Below are 25,786 nucleotides of genomic sequence, written 5' to 3' on the forward strand. Positions count from 1 at the left end.
GTGATCTAATTATAGACAAAAGACCCAAACATCAATAAATCCATTTTAATAGAATGTACAACCAAAAAAAAGGAAGGAAAAAAGGACGAGTTAATTAAAAAACAGATAACCACTCATAAGTTATTGCCAGTTTTTTTTTCTATAATACTGACAATGTACCAATACTATCCAACTGTTTTTTATCAACCCAGTGACAGTTTGCATTGTATTCCTTCCTTTTGCATAAAGTTGCAATAATTCATTTAGGCCTCGATCCAGAGTGTAGATAAACATATGCAACCAGGAGTGCTATGCTGCACTTTAAACCTGTCATAATTTTTGCAAGTCAAATGCTAATGTTAAATCACAAGGAACCAGTTCTCCACAATACTGGGGCCTTATTTATTTGGCCTTTTCCTAAATGGCATTGAGGTCATAACAAAAAAAAAAAACATCCGGCAACCTTCTGATTACCAGATGGCCTCTAGGTCAGTGGTTCTCAAACATTAATATGTATCATCCTCATAAGAGATGATTAGTGTAAAAATTTTGTGGGCTTACATCTCTTTTTTAATGGATATTTTGTCCAATCTGCATGGTAGAGTATGTTAATACTAGAGCATACATTTTGGGTTGCATTTGGTCTCCCTTCCCTTCTATTGAGACCATGTGTCTAGGTTTGACGAAAGTTTTGACCTGAAGGTCACAATTCGATTTTTCCCCAGAGCAATCAGGCAGGCTCTAGACACGTTGTGAGCTTGTAGATCGGCTATTAGCTCAGTGGTAAAAAAAGAACATTGTACAGGAGACCTGTGTTAAACAGGAAAGTTACATTTTTGCTGGGCACCCCCCTGGAACCCCCTCAAGGTCCCTGTACCCCACTTTGAGAACCACTGGCCAAGATGTTTGTGTTGGAGAAACAGTTTAACAGGTGGAGAGAGGGTACAGAAAGATCCAAATGCAAACAGCTGCACAATTACACAGTATTTACCAGTAAGACTCCCTAATCGGGAGATAAGCGACCGTAGGTCACATGTATACAGAAGAGGGCTGTAACGGCGATTGGTTCCTAGTTGTGTGGGCAATGTATAGTTTTGTTTGGTGGTCTAAGAAATGTGGTGGCAGGCATGTTGATGACATGAGTGTACACATACTGTGTAGTGTGTAGCAATTTGCGTGTTTTTAGGGGCAAAACTGTAGGAGTAGTGGGCAAAAATGTGTTGTGAAAAGCGGCCTGAAGGTGGCGCTAGAAGAGGGCCATGTGAGAAATTAGGGGTGGGGTGTCCGCGTTGCCTTGGCGGACGAATAGGTACCGGCCGCGGCTCTCCCGGACGCTCCTAGCCCGAGTTACGGCATTTTATGTGAGCTGCAGTGGCAGGGGGTCCTCCACTGGGGGCGCCACCACTTTTGCATCCGTTCTGGAGCACCAGGAGTGGGTGGTCCCCGGGAATGCCCCGTGAGCAGCCCCGTTGGGGTGGTCATTTGGTAATTTGTCCACATGTGCTCATTTTTTACACTTGGGGGTCCCCGAGGCAGCTGGGGGTCCCTGGAGCTCCGGGGGTCCTTGGAGGGTGTAGTTTGGCAGGTAAGGAGTGTGTGTGCAAAATCTGGCATGGATCGGGGCAACGGGTGCGGAGATATGAGCAGGGCAAAAGTGTGACGGGACGTGTGTGACGGAGTGACGGGACGTGTGTGACGGAGGGACGGGGTGACGGACGGACACCTGGAGCAGGTTTCTATAGTAAATGCGACCTACGGTCGCAATAATTGTGGTCGATAGCAGTGAAGGGAGTTTTCTCTCTTTAAAACCGTGGCCATGGAATTGTAGGCAATGTGTTTCCAGATTTACATGACAGAGGAGCTTGTTCACATAAACCTCAGACGTTGGTTTCATACTGTATATTTAACTAATGAACAAGACTAGGAAGGACGTTTATTTTTTCTTGTGCATAGTATTTGAGCTGATGAGTTGCATGTGTCAATCAACTCTGAATCAAGGCCACAAACAATAGAACGTTTGGTAGAAACAAAGCAGCATATTTCACCTTGGTAGAATATTTAGCATAGAATCCAGGAACAACCAAACATGGGACCATCTAGTTCTAACCATTGGCATAATCTCATGTATACGCCCGAGAAGGCAGTGACAGGCTGGAACAGAACTTGCAGGGGCCCTAACCACTAAGGACCATAGAAGACCAGCTCCTTAACGATTTATTACATTTCAATTGGAATACGTCGCCTCCACCATAATATGGTATATGACAGCAATCCCCAACCTGTGAGTATGCATAGATGCATCTAGTATGGTATACGCATACTAGCTTCACTGTGATACTGATAAATAGGAACTTAAAAGTATACAATGTAAGTTCCATCCAAGCTGGAACACAATCGATTTGAGGGATTAAAACTGACGTGCTGAAAATGCACGTGGCCCACCCATCTGACCTGGGTGGACTGCGAACACTTTAAAGATTTTCAAGTGGGCCCTGCTCCAGAAAAGGTTGGGAACCGCTGGTACAGTATATGAGAGAACTCCAATCTCATTTAGAGCTGTGTGTGTGTGCTCAAGTGAAACATGTTCTACCAAAGTGAAACATTACCTTCATTTTAAATAGTTTTAAGGTCAGTTGGTTAAGGCATAAAAGGTTGTTTTTTTTGTTTTACTACTTCTTAGGACACTTGATACATGAAAATGAGAAAAGATAAGTACCTTTCACCTTTGCAAAAGTATGTAGTGCATTCAGTTTCTTCGCAGATGTCTTCTATCTTTGAGGCGCATATCGTTAATCAGCCTTCATTGACCACGGCGAATGAATGGGTGGATGGATGACAAATGGCCAAAGTGCATAATGCATGACATTGTGTGATAGTGTTGTGGTCCGTAAAATTTTAGTCTTGTGGTTATATGCATATTAGTGTTGGATACAGAAATCTTTTAGTTAGTTAAAAGGCCTCCGTTTTTTTGTCATTCATAAATAACAAGTATTTTTGAGGAGACACTGGGTTAAAGTAACAAGGACTCCCCTTATAAAGTTGACAAGGCATCAAATAAAAACGAGACACTGGCTTGGCAACTGTACATAGTTAAGTGGATGAGAGGGTCGCTGAGTTGTCCTTTCAAGTAGAATACCACCACCTTTAGCCACTTCGTTGCTGTCGGGCAGAAACCTCTTATCTCCAGATGAGGTTTCCACCCAACAGAGACCAAATGTGATTTATTTTTATTTTTTTTGCTGATCTGCAAGCTCACAACGTGTCGCAATAGCACACGTTGTGAGCTTGTAGATCTGTTATTTTTGCACAACACCGGAGGTAAATTTAAGTTTAAAATAACATAAATGAGACTTAAGAGGAGCACTTCACCTATTTTCAACCATATCTTAATATAATTGATCCTTACTAATAGGTAAATTAAACACTTGGTGGTTTTCGTAACAGCAGCCCAATCGTATGAGGTCCAGAACTGTCAAGCTGCCTATATTAATTATTTGACGATAAAACCCTTAAATCCAGAAAATCGATTATGTCTTCCCATCCATTACTACCTACTTCAAGACAAGCCTTTATGTTGTCTCACTGAAAAGGGATGGTTGTAAGCCTAATGTATATTAACTAAACTGTCTTTGAGCTCTGTCAGCTAATGTAATGGATTTAATGCCATGCAATGTGTGAGATATTAACGTAATGGCGTTGTACTAAAGTGTCAATACGGAACGTTGTAAGGTCTTGATGTAGCAAATTGTCAAGAGGGAGTTTTTTCCAGAATTTTGACTAGCATTTCTTATTTAAACACAATGCCCTAAGGAAAAAGGTCTGTAAAAGAAACCTGCTATTGCATGTTTTGTGATGGTTGTATTGCTTGGGATGATGCTGGATGCCACAGTGTGTCAAAAAATAAATGCAGTCCCAAGCACTAATTAATTAAAGAGGACCTTTCCTGTTGAAGGTCAGTTGAAATGCCTAAACTGGGTGGTATTCCCCTTTAAGAACAATGCCCTCATCACGCTGACCCAGTAGGTTCAGCAGCAGTGACCCCGCTCAAAGGTCATAATGATAGCTGCATTAGCCAACTGGCTTTTCATTGGCTTAAATAATAAAGATGTGAGCGATGACACCAGCACTGCTACATGCGGGCAACACCAGAGAGTAGGAAATAATTGACATGAGAATGTCAGTAGGAAAGTGCCAAATGATTCCATTCAATTATGAAATAGCAGTCACTGGCATCAAGTGTGGCTGAGAACTAAAGTATTCCCAAACCGTCTTTCCCCCAGGACCTGGTAACAAAGCTCAACATGTCTAACGGACAGATCTAGTATACAAAACAAAGAGCCCTGTGCGACCACCACGTGTGCATAGCGTTGTGGTTTTGAAAGGTGTGAGTTTGTCGGGCTTTTCAATAAAATGCAGATTTAGTGTCTTCTAGTACTTTCGTTATATTTTAGGTCTCCACCCGTTTATGAACTGCATGAGTTTCTTCACTTGCAGTTTGCTTAGCTTAAAGTCCTCGGACAGGATCTCCTCAGTGAGCTGCAGGAGGAGATTCCCGTCGATCTTCTCCGAGATGAAAAAAGAGACGATGTCGTCCGGCAGGCCGATGAACCTCAGAGACTTGGACACCTCTTCGATGGAGAGGCCGGTCAGGGTGGTCGGCGGCTGCCACGTGGCCGTGGGCGAAACGGACAGGTAGTTAGGAGAGTAAGAGATGGAATAGATGTTTTTGGTGCCCTGCTCGTGTTGGCTGAGCGGCCGCTTCAGAGTTCCTCGCTCTTTGTCGCGAGCCACGACGGACAGAAAGTCTGTGTTCACCACGTTCGATTTTGGTGTTCTTGGCGGCAAGATGGGGCACGAGACACTCTGTTTAGCATTCAGTTCGTCTATCGGCTTGTTACTGTATACGTCTGAAGTGTAACTCGAAGACTTAGCACAAAACTGATTCGAAGAAGCTCTCTGAAATCGGAAGTCTCCTCCACACGTGTGCTCTCTTCCGTCAAAGTCGAAGAGGCTGGACGTACAGGCCTTCGGGGTGCTGGGCGATCGCTTTCGCGGGTAGCTGTAGTAACTTCGACAGTTTATCGGTTGAAACTCCTCCGCACCTTGGGACTCCCCTCCGCTGAAGTTATTGGGCCAGGACAAGCGGGAGGACATCCCGTCCAATAATGGCAGGCCTCCAGGGGACATTCTATCCAATGGCAGGCTTCCAGGAGACATTCCGTCCAATGGCAGGCTCCCAGGGGACAAGCTAGCATTGGCCTCGTCGGCGCTGGTCTTACTACTCCAGCTGCAGGGGTAGCACACACGACTCGGCTCCTCTGGTTCAGGAACGTCCGTCTCACAGCCTCCACTAACACGTAGAAAAACACATTTTAAAAACGTTACTGGAAAATATTAACACATTGACTGTCAGAATTATTTCAGATTTTTTGCAGTTTTGTGCCAGAGATTTTTCATTGGAAAAAAAAAGTACTCAGGAGCCGAGATACAAAATTTTAAAGTTTTAAGTTAACAAGGAAGTGGATGAGAGTAAAGATCTTCGAAAATTCATATCTCCTTGGTCTTTGGGTCAAATTTTAAAAAAAAAAAGTAAAAAAAAAAAAAAAAAAATGATTTTTTTTTTTTTTGCTAAAAACGAGTTAACTCGTTTTTAGCAGATCTTGGCACACAAGTGATGAAAGCTAAAAACGAGTTAAGTCGTTTTAGGCAGTCAATGTGTTAAGCATGACCACAATTTGTACTAGATAGAACTTGACATTATCGTGCTATATAAGCGTTAATGCTTGGCCCTGTCTAATAGCTAATAATGGCCATAACCACATGAACCTGTGATAATGAATGTCATAATAGGCAAACAGTATAAACAATTTAGCAGATCTGCTATTTTCAGTGAAGAGACTCATTTTGTAGAGGGAAAAAAACATTGAGACTATTACATTTCAGGATTCAAATTCAAAAATAGAAGTAGCAGATCTACAATTAATTCAAAGCCTTTTTTGTTCAATTCCCAATACTTTTCATGATAATTAAAAAAAAAAGCTTTGGATACATTTTCCATGTTTCCTAATACTCTCTTGTCCTTACATGTTGTGGAGCCCTGAGGAATAATAAGAAAGCGTGGGACTGGGAGAGCGGGTGTCCTGCTGCCGCGCCTTGGAAATGACCGGCACCGTGGGCATCTGTTTGGAACTTCTAGGTGGTATGGGTGGGGCGTTCAACAGGCGGCATTCTTCCTTCACCTGGAAAGAAAACATTGGTGCATTTTTTAAAGAAGCACATCATTTTTTTTTTGTAAGAATTTGAACGTTTTCAGAAAACTATGGTTAGGTTTTAGAAGGCGTTTTTAGAATCGGCCTCAGGTCTTAATGGATTAAAATGGCACTCTAGCTCCATACGTTTTTTTTAGTTTTTTTTTGGCTGCTGGCCCTTCATCAGAATTAACCAATCAATTCCGATGAAGCAGGCCAAAACGTCAAATAAAAAAATAACTTCATATGGAGCCAGAGTGTGCGGCACTTTTTTCTTCTTTTTTAAAGTTAGTTTCCAGCCATTGCTGTGGGTTACCTTTTCTACTACTACTTTTCTACGGCACCATAAAGGTGGGCTGTGGACAGTTCAGAAACCTGCCTACTGATGGCATCATTGGCGGTCATTTCATACAAGATTTCAAACTTAATTGTGTTTATTGATGCAAGAACAATGGCTTCCGTTTCAGCATGCCAACTCTCTCCAGGAGGAGAAAGGATTTAGTTCCCAGTAAGCTTGGAAACCCCATTGATGAGGTCATTAATAGGCATGTTTCTGAACTGTCCACAGCCCACCTCTGAGACGCAGGGGTTCTACTTCAGTGGTTCTCAATGTGGACCATTATAGCAGTGGTTCTCAAACTGGGGTCCCCAGCTAAAGTAGTAAATATAGCATCACAATCATTTTAATCACTTTATCCATTAATATGTTGGCCATTTTTTAAATTGTTTAACATAAGTCTTCACTTCAGGGGTTCCCTGCCAAAAAATGTTTTAGATGGGGGTCCACGGCCCCATATATATATCAATTTGGGGGTCCTTGATTTGAAAAAGGTTTGAGAACCACTGCGGTCTGCAACTCTGAGAGTGTACAAATGGAACCTACTTTATTATTCACAATGACCAGTTACTTCTGCTATTTCAATCCTGCCAGGAAGTTGATTGTATGTACCTGCTCTCCATGTCATTATCAATGACAAAATAATAGACCTGGGACAACCATGTGAATGTAATCAACTATTATGTCAGGATTGAAAAAAACAGTAGTACCGTTTGGTTCCCAAAGACGAGGTTTGGGTACCTACTACCTACAGTAGCTGCACCAGAAACTAGGAAAGTTATCATTCTACTGCTCTGCCACCAAAATGTGGAAGGCCCTGACACCATCCATTAAAAGGAGGTGTAACACTGGTTTCTTTCAAAACTGTCCTGAAACAAGTATGACCAAAGTCATAATAAAGCCGCATGTGGCAGGCTTTTTTGGCCCCAATCTTTTCATAGACCTGATTACTTGTTTTTTGGATTGCTTGTTTCTCTCGCCAAACCTGGCAACATTTAGCATCGCAAATTAACGCTCTAATGTTTTTTATATAAGTGGTGGCAACATTTTGTGATACCACACGGGTCTTCCCAACAATAGCTAAGATTGAAGTCAGTGTGAACATGGGCAAATAATAACTTAATAGCCAAACTAGGTCTAATGAAGCACGCTAGCATTTAGGCTAACCCTCCTGGCTGAAGCTGTCTCCCTTTCTCTCTCTCTCTGCTGTGTAACTCCGTGCGTTGCCTTGTTGTGATTTGTGTTCGTCCATGCTGGCCCCTAATACGGTCTGCTTCCGGGTGGTTCAACCTAACTTAACAATGAGGATCGTTCTGATTGGATCCCTTCCCAACTAGTCCCCCGCCCTAACATTTTCGTCTCGTCTAATTCGTTGACTAACGTGTCCATTACATTTCCGTCTCCCCATTGGCTTAAAAGCGGGGAAGTGTGATGGACAGCCAGGACAGCCAATGACACTTAGGTGTCGACACTTTTCACTCGGGTGTCGGACTAAGACTAGTGCTGTTTATAGAGCCGCGCTGCTAGCGCATGCGGCTAAAAACATCTACCAGGAGACCACAACAGGAGGTAAATGTAATTTTCCCTTCTCTTTTTGTACATATAGTGTTTGTTTTTGTTGAGGACATGTAATTATTGTGTTAATGCTTGTATGCTAAGTTGATGAATTGAATACATAGGACTACAATGAAGTCCCCAGGACTTTTTTTGTGTTATCCTTTTAGCTTTAACCCATTAAGAACAGGAACGCATCTGTGTCACTTTAGATTTCTTTGGCTATTCAAAAATAGCAGATCTACACGCTCGTAGCGCGGCAACATTTTTTATATATTTTTTTTTCAAGCAAACATTTGCAACTCAAATCTTTGCTTCGCTTATAGATATATTCACAATTTTTCAAAAATAGCAGATCTACAAGCTTGTATATCTGCTATTTTTGAATAGCCAAAGAAATCTAAAATGACACAGACACTTTGTCGGTCTAAATGGGTTAATGTCTGACTGTACCACTACCACCGCTGTTTGCATTTCTGACTAACACAGTATTCAACCAATCGATCAAGGTGAGCGTCTCGGTACTCACAGCTTCAGATTTGGGCGGGACCGGGGGCGGGGACAGAGACATCTCCGCCGGGCTCGTTATCGGGCCGAGGGGGGGACACGTGACGGGGTAAGACGACAGGACCGAGGTTGTTGTTGTCGTCGTCGCCCCCCCTAAGCCGGCGTTGTTGCCGCCGCCCCCACGTACGCCGCCCTCGCTCGAAGACTGCTTTGGGACGCGGCCTCTCAGGTGGTCCAGCCACAGCTCCTCGTACGGGACGTCCGACTTGAGGAGGGGCAGCTGGCTGTCCATCAGCTCGGGGAAGAAGTGGTCGGAGTCGCCGGAGTCCGTGGGCAGCGCGCAGTCCGACGGCAGCAGGGCCCAGTCTCCGCACAGCGTCATGCATCCCTGCAAGGTGGAGAGACAGGAGGACCTTATTAACCTGCTTTTACTGTTGACCACAATTTAAAAAGGTAAGGTAAGTAAGTGGTTCTCCCCGTCTCTCCAGCTCATTAATAAACAGACTTTTTTTTTTCAGGAGGGCAAATCTTCAGCCAATCAGGAGAAAGTACCCATTCATCAGCTTTGATTTTATAGTGTTTCAGTTCCAATTTTGTGTGAGTTCTCTCTCATGATTGGAAAAAAAAAATGGCACTGAAAATGCATTTTCTGTTTAATCAAGAGCTGGAGGGACGTGGGAGACCCCTGTTACAGAACAAACACTCTATAGCAATGAGTACCATCAGAATATAGAGCTATTTAACACTTATTTAAAAAATATATATCACACCTTTAATCGTAATCGAGGAAAATGTTTGAAACAATCGTGATATTGACTTGACGCCATATCGCGCCCCGGCCCTATACTCTCTCTATAATCGTACCATCAAAAAAAACACATAACCGTGCCTCAGACCTTACCCCTACCTGCAGGTTAACCTCGCTGTTGCCGTGCAGGTTGTTGCCGTACACGCACACCGACAGCCGGTGGAAGGACTGCGTGAGCTCGTCGCGGGCGTACGTCAGCGAGCTGGGCACGTGCACGTGGGAGGAGCCGGGACAGCCGCCGTTGTTGTTGCCGCCGCCGCCGCCAACGCAGCTGCCGTTGGCGCTGCCGCTCTTCTTGGGGCTCTTGCCGTCGTCGGCCCAGTCCACCCGCACGTCCCGCACCGCCCGCGAGTAGTCGTCGATGTCGAACTGCTCCTGGCAGAAGGTGAACCAGCGGTGCACCATGGTGTCCAGCCACAGCTCGCCCTGCAGCAGGCCCTCGGGGATGATGAACCTGAGTGGGCATAGATAGAGGTCACAATTATTACATAATCCACCCCATCGCAATTACTTGAGATAATCGTAGTTATTTTGCATAATAGTCAGAATCATTTTCCATTAAACTGCATAAATCTGTTGGAACATTTTTCATATATTTTCAAACATTTAGGTGTGTCTGAAGCCTGTCCTAGACAGGAGTCTCCAGACATAAAAAGAAAAAAAGAAAAAGAGGGTATAGCTGATCCGCTAATTCCACTGTTTTTAAACATTTATGAAAGTATAAAATAATAAAATCTGGCCTATTTTGGCCATAGTACATTATTTATTTAGATTTTTGGTACTGGTCATTGTTAGTCGTAATTTATAAATAAATGTAATATTTATTTATATGATCCAATGTTCAATGCCAAAAACACAACTGCATCATTAACCACAATTATTTGTGGGTGCGTTCGGAAAATAGGCAAATAAAATGTAATGATGGCGACAGCCCTACCTGGGCATGGCGGCGTGGAAGGGGAAGTGGACGGGGATGATCTTGTTGCTGCGCAGGACGCAGCACACCACCACCGTCTTGGTCTGGACGTTGACAAACTTGTAGCGGTGGCCCTCGCGGATGAGGTGCAGGTCGTGCTGGTTGCGCGGCGGGCTGCCGGGCACCGTGACGTTGACCGGCAGCCGGGTCTTCTCCACGATGTTCCGGATGGTGTGCTCGCCCTCCTGCATCTGGAGCTCCAGCGGACTGCACGTGCTGAACCGGCCTGCAGAATTCAGAATCAAGAATCAATTTTATTGTCACGTCACACTTTATTCTCACATCACAGGTTTACAGTGCATCTGAGATCCTCAGGCAGCACTTCTAGAGCAGTGGTTCCCAAACGTTTTAGCTCAAGACCCAAAACAGAAATTAAACGTTTGCCCGGGACCCAAACTAGTGAAAATAGCAGATCTACAAGCGAAGCGTTGTGAGCTCCTTTTTTTATTTTTTATGAAAAAAAAAAAGAATTGTTTTTAAATCGATGGAAAGTTTTTTGTTTAAACTTTTTTTAATCTTTTGAAATATATATATTTTTTGCGACCCATAAAAATAGGTCTGTGAGCCAAACATGGTCCCGAGTCTCCCAACCACTGTTTGGGAAACTATTTTCTGTTCTAGAGAGCCGAGATTGAAGGTTGAAGACCAAAGGAGATCTGGCTTTTAGTACTAGAGCTCCAACACTTTGGAATACACTGCCCTTAGAGATCAGGCTTGCTGAATCGGTCTCTTGCTTTAAATCCCTGCTTAAAACGTACTTTCATAGATCAGCTTTCAGTCTATCGTGTTGATTGTTGAAATGTCTCTTGTTACTTTTGTGTACCCCGTCCCACGTGTAAAGCACTTTGTAACACAATTTTAAAAGAAAACCGTGGGTGAAATTTGTTTTAGTGCAAGCTCCATCGTTTGTTATTTCCATAAGAGAAAGGGAAGAAGAAAAAAAGGAGGGCAGAGAGATCAATAAAAACAAAATAAATTATCTACATATTTACACAGTAATGTAAATCTATCCAATACGGTACCTAAGGTAAGACATAAGGTGCAAGAGCATAGCAGCAGATATATACTGTACATGATATGCTATGGACATTAGTTAAGGCATGGGTTCCTAAACTTTTCAGGCCGCGAACTCCAAAATAATATCTAAACTGGGGAACCTCCACCCTGACAAGCACTTGGAATTGTAGGAGTTGAGGAATTACATTTAGTTTTACTCGGTTCCACAGATAAAAGTCGCGAAAATCCGACAAGCTCACGACGCGTTGTAAGCTTGTAGTTCGGCTATTTTCACAAATTAAAGTAATAATTGCCAATTTGTTATTGAAAGGGTCTTAAAGTCCTTAAATTGTCACATTAGAAATGTGCAGATGCCCTGTATACACTTCTACTGTATGTTGGTTTGTTTACTGTTGAGTGAGAAAACAATGTCGCACATTAAGCTAATTATTCTGGGGACCCCCCGAAATAATTTGGGGACCCCCAGTTTGGGATCCAATACTGTGCAGTACTTGATATGCTATGGACATTAGTTAAGTTGTGAGGGCATAAACAAACCTTTGCACTGGAAGGGGAGGCTGACACTCTCGTTGGTGCGGTGGTTCATGCAGATCAGGCAGGGCATCTTGCCCCGGCCCAGCTGCTTGCTGATGGAGTTGAGCTTGCCGATCTTCTTGAAGATGGTGTTGAACCTGGATTTCTCCCTGGAGGTCTTGGCGTACAGGATCTCGGCCTGGCCCATCAGTGTGAGCTCGTCGCCGGTGCTGAGCGTGATGTTGTAGACCTCCGTGTCTTCGTTGCACTCCCCCGACGCCATCTGTTAGAAACAGAAACATGTTAACCGACATGAACCCCCTGACCCCTAGCTTCTCAAACTTTTTCCCAAATCCCCCAAATTGATGTTTTTTTGGCCACGGACACGCCAGCTGAAAATGTTTTGTGCCAGGGACCCCCCAGAAGAGATGATTTGTGTTCAAATAAATTATAATTAAAACATTTTCAAACACTTTCAAGATTTTTCTAAAATGTAAAAAAATAGTAGATGTACAAGCTTGCAGCTGGCAACACTGGTTGTGAATCGTTGGTGTGGAAGCCGCTTTAGTGCCCTAAACTTACCAAAAACTAAGTGCACTATTGCAAATATCTATTTGTTTTATACATTTCTTCAATGGGCTTGAATTGAATTTTAAGTTCTAATATCAGCAAGTCCCTTTTGAAAAAAAGAAAATAAATTGTCCACACTCAAGTATATATGATCCAATTAAAAAAACATGTATCAACAGAGAACTGTGATACTTCACAGCTTTCTTTGAAGAAACAGGTTGCTTGACATACAAACAAAAGTACGTATGTATGTATGTATGTAGTGGGGATGATTTGGGGCATTGTTTTTGATTGATTGATGGAATACTTCATTAGTCAGAAATGTAAACAGCATGTGGTACAGTAAGACATTAAGGCTAAAAGGATAACACAAAAAAGTCCTGGGGACTTGTTTCAATTGTGGTCCTATGTATTCAATCAACATAGCATAAAGAATTAACACAATAATACACGTCATCAACAAATAAACACTATATGCACAATGGAGGAAAAGGAAAAACAACGGCATTGAATGACACCTCCTTTCGACGGGTAGATGTGATTCACATACTTTAATGGATGGTGGCAGAGTAGTAGAAGAATGAGAATTTTCTGTTTGTTCTAAATTTGGGTAGTAACAGATCATGGTCGCTCCCTCTAGTATAGTGGCTGTGGTATCACTCACTGTGGAGAAGTAGTTGGACAGGTATAAGGGCAGTGAGACTATCTGAAATACCAATCCCAGTGGTGTTTGCTTAACCCTGTCTTCTACCATGAGCCATCCCAAACTAGCTGAGTGTGTTGGAATTAGGTGGGTCATGGGCTCAAGGCCTACTGTGACAGTAATATAATGTAAACTGTCACAGTTTCTTATCTCTTTCCTGTCCTTCCTGGCTGACCCGGTCATTTACTATGAAACGTTTTAAACGTTCCTACTTCCTATTCACTTGCTGTAGATAGGGTGGCTGTCTCAACAACATATACACATAAGGACATTTCAGCACAAAGGTGTTTAAGCTATTCAAACCACATATGAGGCAATGGAGTGTTTCTGACAAATCGCCACAAGATTTCTCAACACTCCTTACTTACTAATTCTTTGGTAATGAGATAGAACCCTCAACAGGATATTACAAAAAAAAAAAGTGCACTCTAATCTCTGAGGTTATTCTGAAAGCTTGTAGCAATTAAAACAACATGATAAAAAAAATATTTCTCACGCCTACTCAACCCTCATATCATCTCTGTCGGGTGGAAACCTTATGTCCAAAACCTCTTACTTTTCAGGATTCAAATGAAAAAATTGTATAAGTTGCAGATCTACGAGCTCAAAACGCATCGCTACGCACCACGTTTCCAGCTTGCGGAACTGGAGATTATAGGTTTCTGCCCGACAGCAGCGATATCTAATGCTCAACAGATGCCTAATAGAGACGTTTGTAATTCATTGTTCATGGAACTAGCCTCGTGTTGCTTCCAAATACTCTGCTGTTGCAAGAGCGCTCGGTGCCACAGGGAAGCTAATGCAACACTGACAGTGTTGCATTAGTACTGGTAACTAGGTTACCAATAATCACACCTTATCTCTATCAACTTTAATGACCTGCTGTGAGAGAATGAGAATGTACCTTAACACTGAATGTAGGGCTGCAACTAGCAAGTGTTTTCTTGGCGATTATTCTATCGTTTACTTTTTCGATTCATTGAGTAATCGAGAAGTGCTTATTTTTGGGTCAATAAGGTTGTCATATACTGACCAGTATAAGTATCTTGGATTGACATTGGATGAGCACATGACATTTAATGATGCTGTTGGTGTCCTAGCTCAGTCAGCGGGCAGGGCACTGGGCTCTGTCATGAAGTTAAACACTGTGGTAATTTAGGATTCAACACCTATACACAACTCTATGAATCAGGGGTATGTTCGGTGTCTGACTACGCTTCTGGGGTTTGGGGTTTCCGGGAACATACAAGTTGTAACACTGTGCATCATAGAGCTATTAGATCCTTTTTGGGAGTCCATAAATTGACTCCAGTGTTGGCAATTAACGGGGATATGGGATGGGAACCTCCAAGCATCAGACACAAATGTGAAATGGTTCGGCTATGGAACAGGCTAGTGAAGATGTCTGACCAGAGACTTACAAAAAAGATTTTTAACTGGGATTTTAGATTTGGTCACTCTTGGACAAAAGAATTGAGATCTTTATTTTATTCAAATGATTTGTTTTTTATTTTTCAAAATAAGTTAATATGTGACGTTCACAAAATTAGAAGTACAATGTTTTCCAGATATAAAGAGCAATGGTGTAGTAATATATGGTATAAGCCCAAATTACGAACCTATTGTCTCATAAAAGACAGGTACATTGTAGAACCGTATGTGAAGTATAATTTAAGCAAAAGGCAACGATCTCTATGTGCACAAATACGTTCAGGAACACTTCCATTAGCTCTGGAGACTGGCAGGTTTAATGCCACTCCAGAGGAAGAGAGATATTGTCTGTTTTGTGAACTTGGGGAAATTGAAAATGAGGTACACTTTTTGTTTTATTGCTCAAAGTATGATGATATAAGAGAGGTATTTCAACATAAATCATCTCTTCTGGGGGTCCTTGGCACAAAACATTTTCAGATGGGGGTCAACGGCCAAATACATATCAATGTAGGGGGTCCTTGTCACAAAAAAGTTTGAGAACCACTATTCTAAGTGATTATTCTATCGTTCACTTTTTCAATTAATTGTGTAATCGAGTGCTTTTATGTAAATTAAGAAAAAAAAGACTAATATACCAAAGACTCGATTAACCACTTGAACCCCAGAATCCATATTCTGGCGGGAACATTAGCCAAATTGTTTTGCGAAGAGATTGGGTGTAGATGGAAGAAAGCGGACCAATTACAGTTGCAACTCAGGTCTGACTTACCAAGTCTAGAGGATTTAAGTGGTTAACGCGTATTTTTTTACTTTCGTTCCACAACTGTACAAAAATAGTGAAAATAGCCCGAACCTCTGGTTTTATATAATAGTTCAAATTGATTAGTTCAATTAACTGTTGTAACCCTAATTGAACATTATTTCTTCCATGACGTATACCCTTTATGACACGATGAGAAACGTACCTTAACATTGAAGGTTATTTCCTCCATGACGTACACCCTTTCGGGGAAGGCTTTGGCCACCTCCTCCACGCTGTTGAAGTACTGCACAGGTTCCTTCACGTCCCTGTCCTGCTCCAGCAGCTTAAACTGACCTGCAGGAGAAGGACACACATTCGTCAATGTAGTGAGAGGCCTAGGCCAGTGCTTTTCAAACTTTGTTGTGCCATGGACCTCGAAAATTATGTATTTGGCCGCGGACCCCCAGAAGACCCCCAGAGGAGAAGATTTGTTAAAAATTCAAAAATAGTAGATGTACAAGCTAGCCAACGTGTAAAATATGGATAAAGTTGTTCAAATGATTGTGATGCTGTATTGAAACATTTTGCTGGGGACCCTCTGGAACCCCAATTATTTTCCAAGATCCTTTCCATTCATCTGTATAAAAACAGCTGGATGAAATTAACAGAAATATCATATTTCCTATGTTGTTGTCTGCACTATTTTAAACCACTTCCAACCTGTTTGTCCCCATTTTGGGCATTTAGGGCAAAAACGTTCAAAAATGTTGAAAGGCTTTCATGCATTTCAAATAGCCTACAAACTCACAACAGCTTATGAAAATACAAAATGTATATTCATGACCTGTTTTTGGCCATAGCACATTACTTATTATGAATACTGGTACCCGTCATTGTCAGTCATCATTTCTGTATATTTCAGTAATAGCTTTGCATATTTAAGTTATTTGTCACATCTGCCCCTGTGCATGTTTTGTTTACACAGCCAAAAAAGCAAATCCAATGTCCAAAGCCAAAAACCCAATTAAAATCATTATTTGCAATTATTTGTATGATTAATGGTCAACTAAAATGTTGGTTTTAGTCTTTGTGCCTGAGAGCAAACATAAAACAGAATGTCTGAATGTTATCAACAGTGCTTTACAAAGTGCTTGAGTAAAGACTTAGCAGTGGAGAATCTGGAGAATGTTGGCGCAAACAAAGCAATAGGTTGTTCTAGATAAACTGCATTATGACAAGTCAGTTACAGTACATTACAGAACAATACAGTTACATTACAGAACACTATGGGACAATACAGTTACATACAGAACAGTATGGGACAATACAGTTGGACGTTGTCATGAAGACATGCTTAATTCTCATGACCTTAGTGTTTAGAATAACAGGCTACGTATATGTACGTATGCTGACATGGCATTTGTGGAATCATGCGGGACACGCAACATCATTTTAACCACGTAAACCCCATATGGTTGAGCGGAGTCCCTCAGGGCTAGTCTATACTAGTGTGTTTTCTGTTATTGTGGGGAAAGCTTTAGCTGAAAATAGCCAATCGACAAGCTCACAACGCGTTTTGCCGTGATATGGCTAAATCTGGCTCTGAACTGGATCACTGACTGTTTAACCATTTCAGAGCTGGAGAACAGACATACTGTAGCCTTTACAGGACTTAACAGCAGTAGTTCTCAAACTTTTTAATGCCAAGGACCCCCAAAATTCATATGGATTTGGCCACGGACCCCCAACTGAAAAGGTTTTGTGCCTGAGACCCCCAGAAGAGAAGATTTGTTTCAAAAAAGTAAAAAAAAATAGCAGATGTACAAGCTCGTAAATCTGCTATTTTTGGATAGCCCAACATATAAATGGATTAAGTGGTTAAAATGATTGTGATGCTACATTAACTATTTTAGCTGGAGACCCCCTGGAATTTGGGGCGTCCTTGACATGACAAAGCTTGAGAACCACTGCTCTATATACATGTTTTAACGGATCCCAGGCTGGCATTGACATAACGGAGATTTCGGTCGATTTAAAACAGGCTTTCCCGCCGCAGCGGAGGCTCTGAAACATCAGCCTTCTCTACCAAAACAAAAGGCCACATGGCCGAGTACCAATCACCCGGGTAAACACAGTGGCATGGGTTGTTTTGCCACTGCGGCGGCCTCTTTAATCGCCTTATTATTGCAACACACACTGCAGTGGCTCTGCCATTCTCTGCCCCGTCATGTGTTCCCAGCTAAAACTGGGTGTTTGGTTGCTTTTAAAAGACTCTCCATTAAAAAGTCCATCCCGTGTATTTCTATTATTGTCGCTGCTGGTGTGTGTCAGGTGACGTGTTGGGTAATGGGTATGTCCAAAATGTTACCTTTCAGGAAATGGAAAAAAAGAACATGTGCTCCAGTGGATTCAGTGTAGTTATTATTTAGTCATAAGCTGTTGTTAATACTTAATACAGACACACACCACTTTTGACTTTCACATTTTTTGAAACTAGCAGAAATAGCTGACCTACAGCTCACAATGACGCGGTGTGAGCGGCTATTCTCGTGCGACAAAATAGGGCATTCTATTATGAAGGAAAAAAGTTTTAAAATGGAGATACAAGGTTTCTGCCGGACGACATGCGGTGCTAGCCTGGGAGTGTATGAAACCAGACTGGCATCCCTCTGTGAAACACACATTTCGCACTACAGTATGTCACAGTGATAACCAACTGGCGGCCCGCAGGCCAAATTCTGCCCTGAGGAGTTTTCTTGTGGCCCTGGAATACATTCTATATACCAAAAATAAATAAATAAATACATAAAAACAATGGTTGTACAGGATGACCATTTTGAATGTTTTTCATAAGACGCTCACATCAAGACATGTTGCCTGCTGTCCATTGTTATGTGCTATAGGACCATAATGGACATCTTTTGTCCATTATGGTGACTTCATATTGAACTTTTGATGTTGAGATTTTGATGTTTGACAGGATAATATCTGAGCCTGACCTTTTATAGTGCACAGGTTTTGATTTTGAATTTAAGAAAATAGGAAGTAGGTATTTCAACGTGTACTGTAGATCACTAGTCTAAGGTCACACATGGGCAACATGCGGCCGGAACCGGTCTGTAGACAACCTCAATCCTGCCTGCAACGTCCTCATTAGGAAGACAAACAAATCTAAATAATAAAAGGCAGTGTTATGTTTGAGACTGGATTGAACTTGTTTCGAATTAATGGTCAACACATTTAAGTTCCTTCCCTTAGTAGTAGTAGGCTCCCCGTAGTAGTAGGCTGACAAGTATGAAAAACGGTGAACTTCAGAAAGATCCAAGGCATTTCACTCAGTTGAGTTTTAAAAAGCCTTTATTTTATCAGGGCTTTAGTTAAATAACGCACATGTGACCAACTCGTTTCGGCTCAATATAATTGTGAAACCGTCTGCCTTGAGTCCATATTTATAACGTATCGTTGCTGTCGGGCAGAAACCTCTCATCTCCATATTGTAACTTTTTGTTTCGTAAATGAACGTCCTACTTGATCATACTACAGCGTCACACAAAAGCATCAAATCCACAGTGGTGTGAGGTTGTATGAGGTTTCCACCCGACAGGGGACGATATGCAAAAAAAACAAAAAGAAAGAAGCACTATTGTATGCATTTACCGCGCACAGGCTGTCTCCTCTCACAATAAGATCTATGTTTTAGTTCTGCTTGTTTGTGATGTCGCTGCACTGTGTCTGACCACGCACAATGAACAGTGGGGCAGCTCATCGTCACCTATCCTGCTGTGTGGACCATGGAGAATGACTTGTGTTTTAACCCATCGAGACCGGGAACGCATCCGTGTCATTTTAAGATTGCTTTGGCTATTCAAAAATACCTATGTACAATTTTTTTGAAAAGTTAAAATGCGTATTTTGTAAAGCGAACATTTGTAACTGTTAAATGTCTCAACATTTTTTTCTGGAAAACTATTGTTGCTATAAGCCCCCAAAATGATATGTTTTTGGCTGCCAATTCCCATCAAAATGTGTTGTTCCAGGGACCCCCCCCCCCAGAAGCAAAGACTTGAGTTAAAAATGTTGTTTCAAAAAAATATATGTATTCAAAGGTTTGCACAAATGTTGAAGATTTTTCAAAAATGGCAGATCTACAAGCTTGTAGCACGCCACTCTGTGCAGCGCTATGAGCTTGTAGATCTGCACTTTTTTAATAGCCAAAGTATAAAATAATGGTTAAAGCTCAAATCTAAAATGACACAGATGCGTTACCGGATTGAATGGGTTAAGACCCAAGGCCTGGACACATTGTGTATAGTATAAATGGGCATTGTTCACTATTCAAAGGCAGTTAGATGTAAAGTTTTGTCTTCAGTTCTTAACCACTTAAGCCGCATTTTATACTTTGTCATACGGCGGTGTTGCGTTGCATTGTGAGCTTGTAGATCGACTATTTTCACGTTTTTTGAAACTTCTTTTTGTGTTATCCTTTTAGCATTATTATATAACTGTACCTATGTACTTTTTGCAACTGTTACTGAAGCATTCAATCAAAACACTTCCTGCTTTGAAAACAAATCATTATCACCATACCAATATGAAGGGACAGCCGTCTAAGCACTGGTTCTGCAATACAGATAGTTATGCATCTCTGAAATAGTTTCCACACAGTTTTAGCCCTTACGTTGAATCTAGATGTCACCACGTCATGCATCAGTAGGCGGAGATATCTGATCGTCTGGCTATGCAAGACTAAAACACTGCATTTCGACGGATTAAAGCTAAATAAAATCTCAAGACTGAAAAACGTTGTCAGGCCAAGTCCTAATCTTGTGATTGATTTGTGAAACGGCATGAAAGGAACCCCCCACACTAATGCTCTGTTTCCTAAACAATTAGCATACCGTCTGTAAAATGATGTTTTGGTATTATAATTCTAAACCTACGTTTGTGCTGTTCTACATCTAGGCTTTAACTTTTGCTTTTATGAAATATCCCACATCATTAGGGTGTTATGGAAGATGCTTCTGAACATGTATTCTAGTGCTGGTCTGACCTCTTCAATAACCTTTCATCTGTAAACATAGAACAAACCGGAAATAGACAATCTACAAGCTCACTGGCTTGTAGAAATGCTATTTTCGGTGCACAAAAAATGCAATAAGTTGGCATGTCTTCTATGGAATCCAAATGACTGAAATCAGTCGTGGCAAACTGAGAACTTTAATCCATACGACAGATGAGATAAGCACCACTCGCTGCACACACACCGTGGTGAACCGTCGGTTCAGTATTCTGACACCGGAGAGTAAAAGGATTAGACTTAGAGGATCGAAATCCGTGAAGGGATGATTTTTTTACGCAGTAGTTCCTTCCCATCAGGCTGTGTGTCTCACCTTCATAGTGTACTGGAATCTCTATTTTGGGCCCGATGACGTAGTGGCCTTCTTCCAGACTGTGTGCGGTAATGGTGGTCCATTGACGACAGGAATGCAGCAAGAGGTAGTCGTTGTCTCGGAGCCCTTCAACCATCTCACCTACGGGAATGAAAACAACAACATTCACTCACTGTCTTTGAACGAGGGCTTTGATGACGGACAGTTCAAAGAGGAGATTGTGTGCACATCTTGTACCTGGTATTCAGGCCAGGTGCTGGACATCAAGGCAAGAATCAGAAAAAAGGTTCAAACGTCCGCACACCGGTTTAAAGCTCCCAAACAATTCCATTAATGCTGCAACGTTTTCAACCTTTTAGGTCTTGTATAGGAGCAGGTCGGTGTACTTCTTCTGACTCCCAAGTGCTATATATTATCATTAGCCAATGGTTTTGTGTGTGTGTGTGTGTGTGTGTGTGTGTGTGTGTGTGTGTGTGTGTGTGTGTGTGTGTGTGTGTGTGTGTGTGTGTGTGTGTGTGTGTGTGTGTGTGTGTGTGTGTGTGTGTGTGTGTGTGTGTGTGTGTGTGTGTGTGTGTGTGTGTGTATGTATGTATGTGTGTGTGTATATATATATATATATATATATATATATATATATATATATATATATATATATATATATATATATATCTTCCTTTGTCTGTCAGTAAAATATTTGCCTGAAGACCAACGTTGCACCATTAATAAAATTGTTTGGGAGCTTTAAACCGGTGTGCGGATGTTTTAACCTTTTATTTATGACAGACAGGCCTTAAAGAGGAGATTTACGGTAAATAACCAATAAATAAAAGTACGAGTCATGCATATTACTAGGGCAGTGTTTCCCAAACAAACAGTGGGTCGGCGAGACCCATTTCCCGAAAGTAAATATCCCTTATTTCTGTTTTCCTACAACTTCTTTTAATTATTTCAAAAGATTAAAAAAGGAAATAAAAGCATTACCGTTAAGAAACATAATCCACACGACAAAATAAAATATAACAATTAAGAAGTGCTGAAAACAGCCGATCTACATGCTCACAAGCTTGTAGATTGGGTATTTTCACTAGTTTTCATGCTGGGGAGACATAAAATCTTCTCTTTTGGGTCTCAAGCTAAAACTTTTAGGAACCGTTGTACTATGGTGTTGTGTAGTTTGACTGGGTAATTAATAGGAATATTTGGCCATAAAGCTTAACCACTAAGCCCTGCTCATCACACAGTGTATCAGAGAGTTGGCAGAGATCCTTTTTCATGCAATGTAAAGGGACCTCGATGGGAAGCAAAATGAGTCCCCACACCCCAACTTAGTTCCCTATATGTTGCCATTCCTAATAATCCTTTTCAACATATCAAATTGTAGAAATGATTTGTACTATGAATTGAATACATAGGACCGCAATGAAAACAACTCATCAGGACTTTGTGTTATCCTTTTAGCCCAAGTGTATGACTGTACCCGTACTGTTTGCATTTCTGTCTAATAATGTATTCAACCAATCAATCAAAAGTTTGTGTTATTTGGCAGGGCACCGCGGACAATTTAAATGCGGTTCTTTACATTCTTGAACACCTTAAATTCACTATAAGCCATGAGCCTCAGGAATTTTTATTCTTTTGCGTTCATATACCAAGATATACCATTATTGTTCTATGCGATGAATCACTGCCCTCCACACCCTCCTGTCTATCATCAGGGTCTTGAGCTCTACAGTGTTGTTAGCTAAGCTGTCGCGCCACAGTGCATCTACGTAGGTGGTGCGCTTCTTAAGTTCTTGCCTTACCCGGCTTTGCCCTGGCTTGGCTCCCACAGTGTTTGCCTGCCACTAGTTCCGGGTGCATGACGCAGTGCCCTGCCAGCCTCATCCTTCTCTCTGTGACCCGTGGTAGGTCCCCATAGAGGACCACCTTTCTGATGTGTGGTCCGTCCATGTGCCATTCGTAGCATTCTTGTGTAGACTCCATCCAGGGCCCTTGCTGCAGGTGCACGAGTTGCATGCACCTGCACCTGCACCCACTATGGGAGTGACACATAGCAGGCAATACGCCTACGCGCACATACAGTGTGGAATGTGTTTTAATTGTCCTGACGAAGATCCACTCAGGATCAAAAGTTCCTCGTCTTTTTTGTTCCTGAATAAAGAGGTCTAAACCGATAGCTGGGTGCGGGCTGGTGTTCTAACCCTGGTACAGTGGTGTGGTGGTACCGCACGTAACAGTATCCCACTGTGATGCGCACAGGCTGCACCAGACACCGCTACAGTATAATCCACTCATTTCTGTCACCGTTTCCTCTTTCATTGTGCTCCAAATTAGCATTTCATAAGCTGCTCATCCTGCTGTGACTAGGCGGTGATGGTTATGCTTTAATGTACATGATATCAAGGGGAGAAGTACAATAACACTAATGTCGGTAGGACAGTAGTTCTGCCAACGAGCACGGGGCTCAGACCATAGTTGTCCTAGCTGCTACAAGGACAAGCTGAGCCACAACAGACAGGCTGTAACAAAAGCAAAAGCTATCAGGCCTAGCGGAGACATCTTGGCCCCTACAAACTACCAAATATCATGTCATAAAAGTGATGGTTAAATATAAAGGTTAGATAAACACCCATAATAACAATATAGTAGAATGTATAATTGTTCCTCAGACTACTCCACTGTCTGTGCTTGTTGTTTTATGTTATGCATGTTTTATGTTACAATATTTCTGTATAATGATGACGTGCCTTATTGCATAATGTATGCAATTTCGTGATACCAAAGGACATAAGACATTAATATCTTGTTCTTTTTTGGTTAGGTGTGCAGTTGAGTTGATAGTGTTTTTATTGTGTCTACAGTGTATGTACACAGTGTTTTTTCATAACTGTGTGTGGTCTTTTTAACTACTTAAACCATCAGCATCCTCCTTTCGCAAAATAGCCGATCGACAAGCTCACGACGCGGCGTCCACCACGTCGTGAGCTTGTAGATCGGCTATTTTCAGCAAAAGCTTTCCCCACAGTAACCACAGTAAGAAAATCGAAAATACACTGGGTTAAAGCCCTGAGGGGGACTCACTCCGGTCAACCGTACAGCAGGGCTTAAGTGGTTAAAAATACAAACACTCTGGACTTCATAGCAGGATGTATGCTAGTAGTACCAGTCAATGGATTAGAGCCAACGCAAACGGGTTACGATCCGTAGCAAACAGTGATGTATTAGGAATAGGAACCCTGGACTATGACTTAGTTAGTGTTGTGTGTGTGTGTGTGTGTGTGTGTGTGTGTGTGTGTGTGTGTGTGTGTGTGTGTGTGTGTGTGTGTGTGTGTGTGTGTGTGTGTGTGTGTGTGTGTGTGTGTGTGTGTGTGTGTGTGTGTGTCCTGGCTAGGATCAGTGAACTGATCTTACTGGAAGATCAGAGTCATCAGACCACCACCACATCTGAAGCAGACCCACTGTGCCGTCTCACAGCTGCAATCACAGAGAGCCTGGTGTTTCGGAACCCTTTGTTAAACATTCATTAAAGACAATCTAAAGTGAACCATCTTTCCATCCATGGAGCATCATCATCAACCATTAACTTACATGATGATACATAACTTTACTCACTCTGTAAAGTTATTAATGTGTCATCCCACACATTTCCCCCACTCTACTATTATAGCCCCCCAGAGCTAACGACCATTAGCCACCGTTATGTGCAGTGGTGTAAAGTACATTTACTCAAGTACAATACTTTTTTTAAGTACAGTTTTGAGGTACTTTGAGATGTAGTGTGGTAGATGTAAAAGTACTGAAAATTGGAAAATACTCCAGTAAAGTGACAAATATTATACCTTTACTATGTAGTTACTTACTATATACGATATAGTTATTTAAAAACTTAAGTTACAAGTTACTTTGTAGATTTTGATTATTATCACAGAACATGCATTCACCACTTCAACCCTATATACACATTCTGGCCATTTGAAAATAGCAGATCTACAAGCTCAATGCCTGGCAACGCATTTTGAGCTTGTAGACCTGCCATTTTCAACAAAAAAATTATACATATTGAACTTGTGAAATGGGACATATTCTGCATAATGACTACTTTCTACTTTTGGTACTTTAAAGTACATTTTGATACCAATACTTTTGTACTTTTACTCAAGTATTTTTTTTTAAATTCCAGACTTTCACCTAACAGAGTATATCTACATTGCAGTATTGATACTCTAACTCAAGTAAAACATGCGAGTATTCTTCCATCACTACTCTACTACTATACTCTACTCTACCCCCCCCCCCCCCCCAACTCTCTCCCCCCCCCTCTGTGCTAAGAGCTAACGACCATTAGCCACCGTTATGTGAGCTTTAATCGACCTTACCGTTGTCCAGTTTGACAATCTGAGGCAGCCTGTAGGCGCTGACCAACTGGTCCAACGGCAGAGACGTCGTGCTCCACGACACATCCTTCAGATTGTTGTACAACATTGTTCCAAGCTCCATATTGCTCCTTTTTTTTAGCTTTAGCTTTAGCTAACTTAAAACAAATTTAAGAATACATACGTGTAACGTTTTTATACACACGCGCGCGTTTAACAGAAGCTATGCGGTTAAAGCAGAGGGCTGTTATGTTTGGCATTGTTGTCGCGTTATAGGATGGTCGCGGTACGTCGTCGCGTTAATGTCTTTTCATTGAGGTTTGCTCTCCTCCAGTGTCGCCTCCTCAGAGCCTCCATGTTTGTTTTGTCTGCTCTGTGTGTGTGTGTGTGTGTGTGTGTGTGTGTGTGGGGGGGGGGGGGGCAGCAGAGCAGACACCACACACCATGTCAACACCATCATCACCAGCACTGTGACTACTTCCTCCTGTTAGGAAATTAAAAGGTGCTGTTCTCTAATCTCTCAAAACAGATTCTGTGAACAGCAACAGAAAAAAGACAAAGAAACCCAATAGGCTCTATGCACAGCAGCCATAATGTGAAGAAATTCACAGGTGTTGCCTATGATACTAATGAAG

General features: G+C 41.8%; 1 protein-coding gene across 2 annotated transcripts; it reads right to left on the reverse strand.

The window, feature by feature from the left end:
• Window positions 1–31: 31 nt before the first annotated feature.
• On the reverse strand, window positions 32–25,514 carry garem (GRB2 associated, regulator of MAPK1). 2 transcript variants are annotated; one of them, XM_084049250.1, is made up of 9 exons: window positions 25,155–25,514; window positions 20,779–20,919; window positions 15,612–15,742; window positions 11,964–12,222; window positions 10,371–10,635; window positions 9,533–9,887; window positions 8,648–9,013; window positions 6,064–6,218; window positions 32–5,329 (listed from the first exon to the last, which is right to left on the reverse strand). In XM_084049250.1, exons 1-9 carry the CDS (start codon window positions 25,273–25,275, stop codon window positions 4,420–4,422), a joined length of 2,703 nt encoding a protein of 900 aa, XP_083905376.1. In that variant the 5' UTR covers window positions 25,276–25,514; the 3' UTR covers window positions 32–4,419. The 2 variants fall into 2 exon arrangements, with proteins under 2 accessions (XP_083905376.1, XP_083905375.1); XM_084049249.1 differs by having other exon boundaries at window positions 9,527–9,887.
• Between the last annotated feature and the right edge of the window lie 272 nt (window positions 25,515–25,786).

The sequence above is a fragment of the Gymnoscopelus microlampas genome (assembly GCF_963454915.1).
Source record: "Gymnoscopelus microlampas genome assembly, chromosome: 22".
In the NCBI taxonomy this organism is placed as follows: domain Eukaryota; kingdom Metazoa; phylum Chordata; class Actinopteri; order Myctophiformes; family Myctophidae; genus Gymnoscopelus; species Gymnoscopelus microlampas.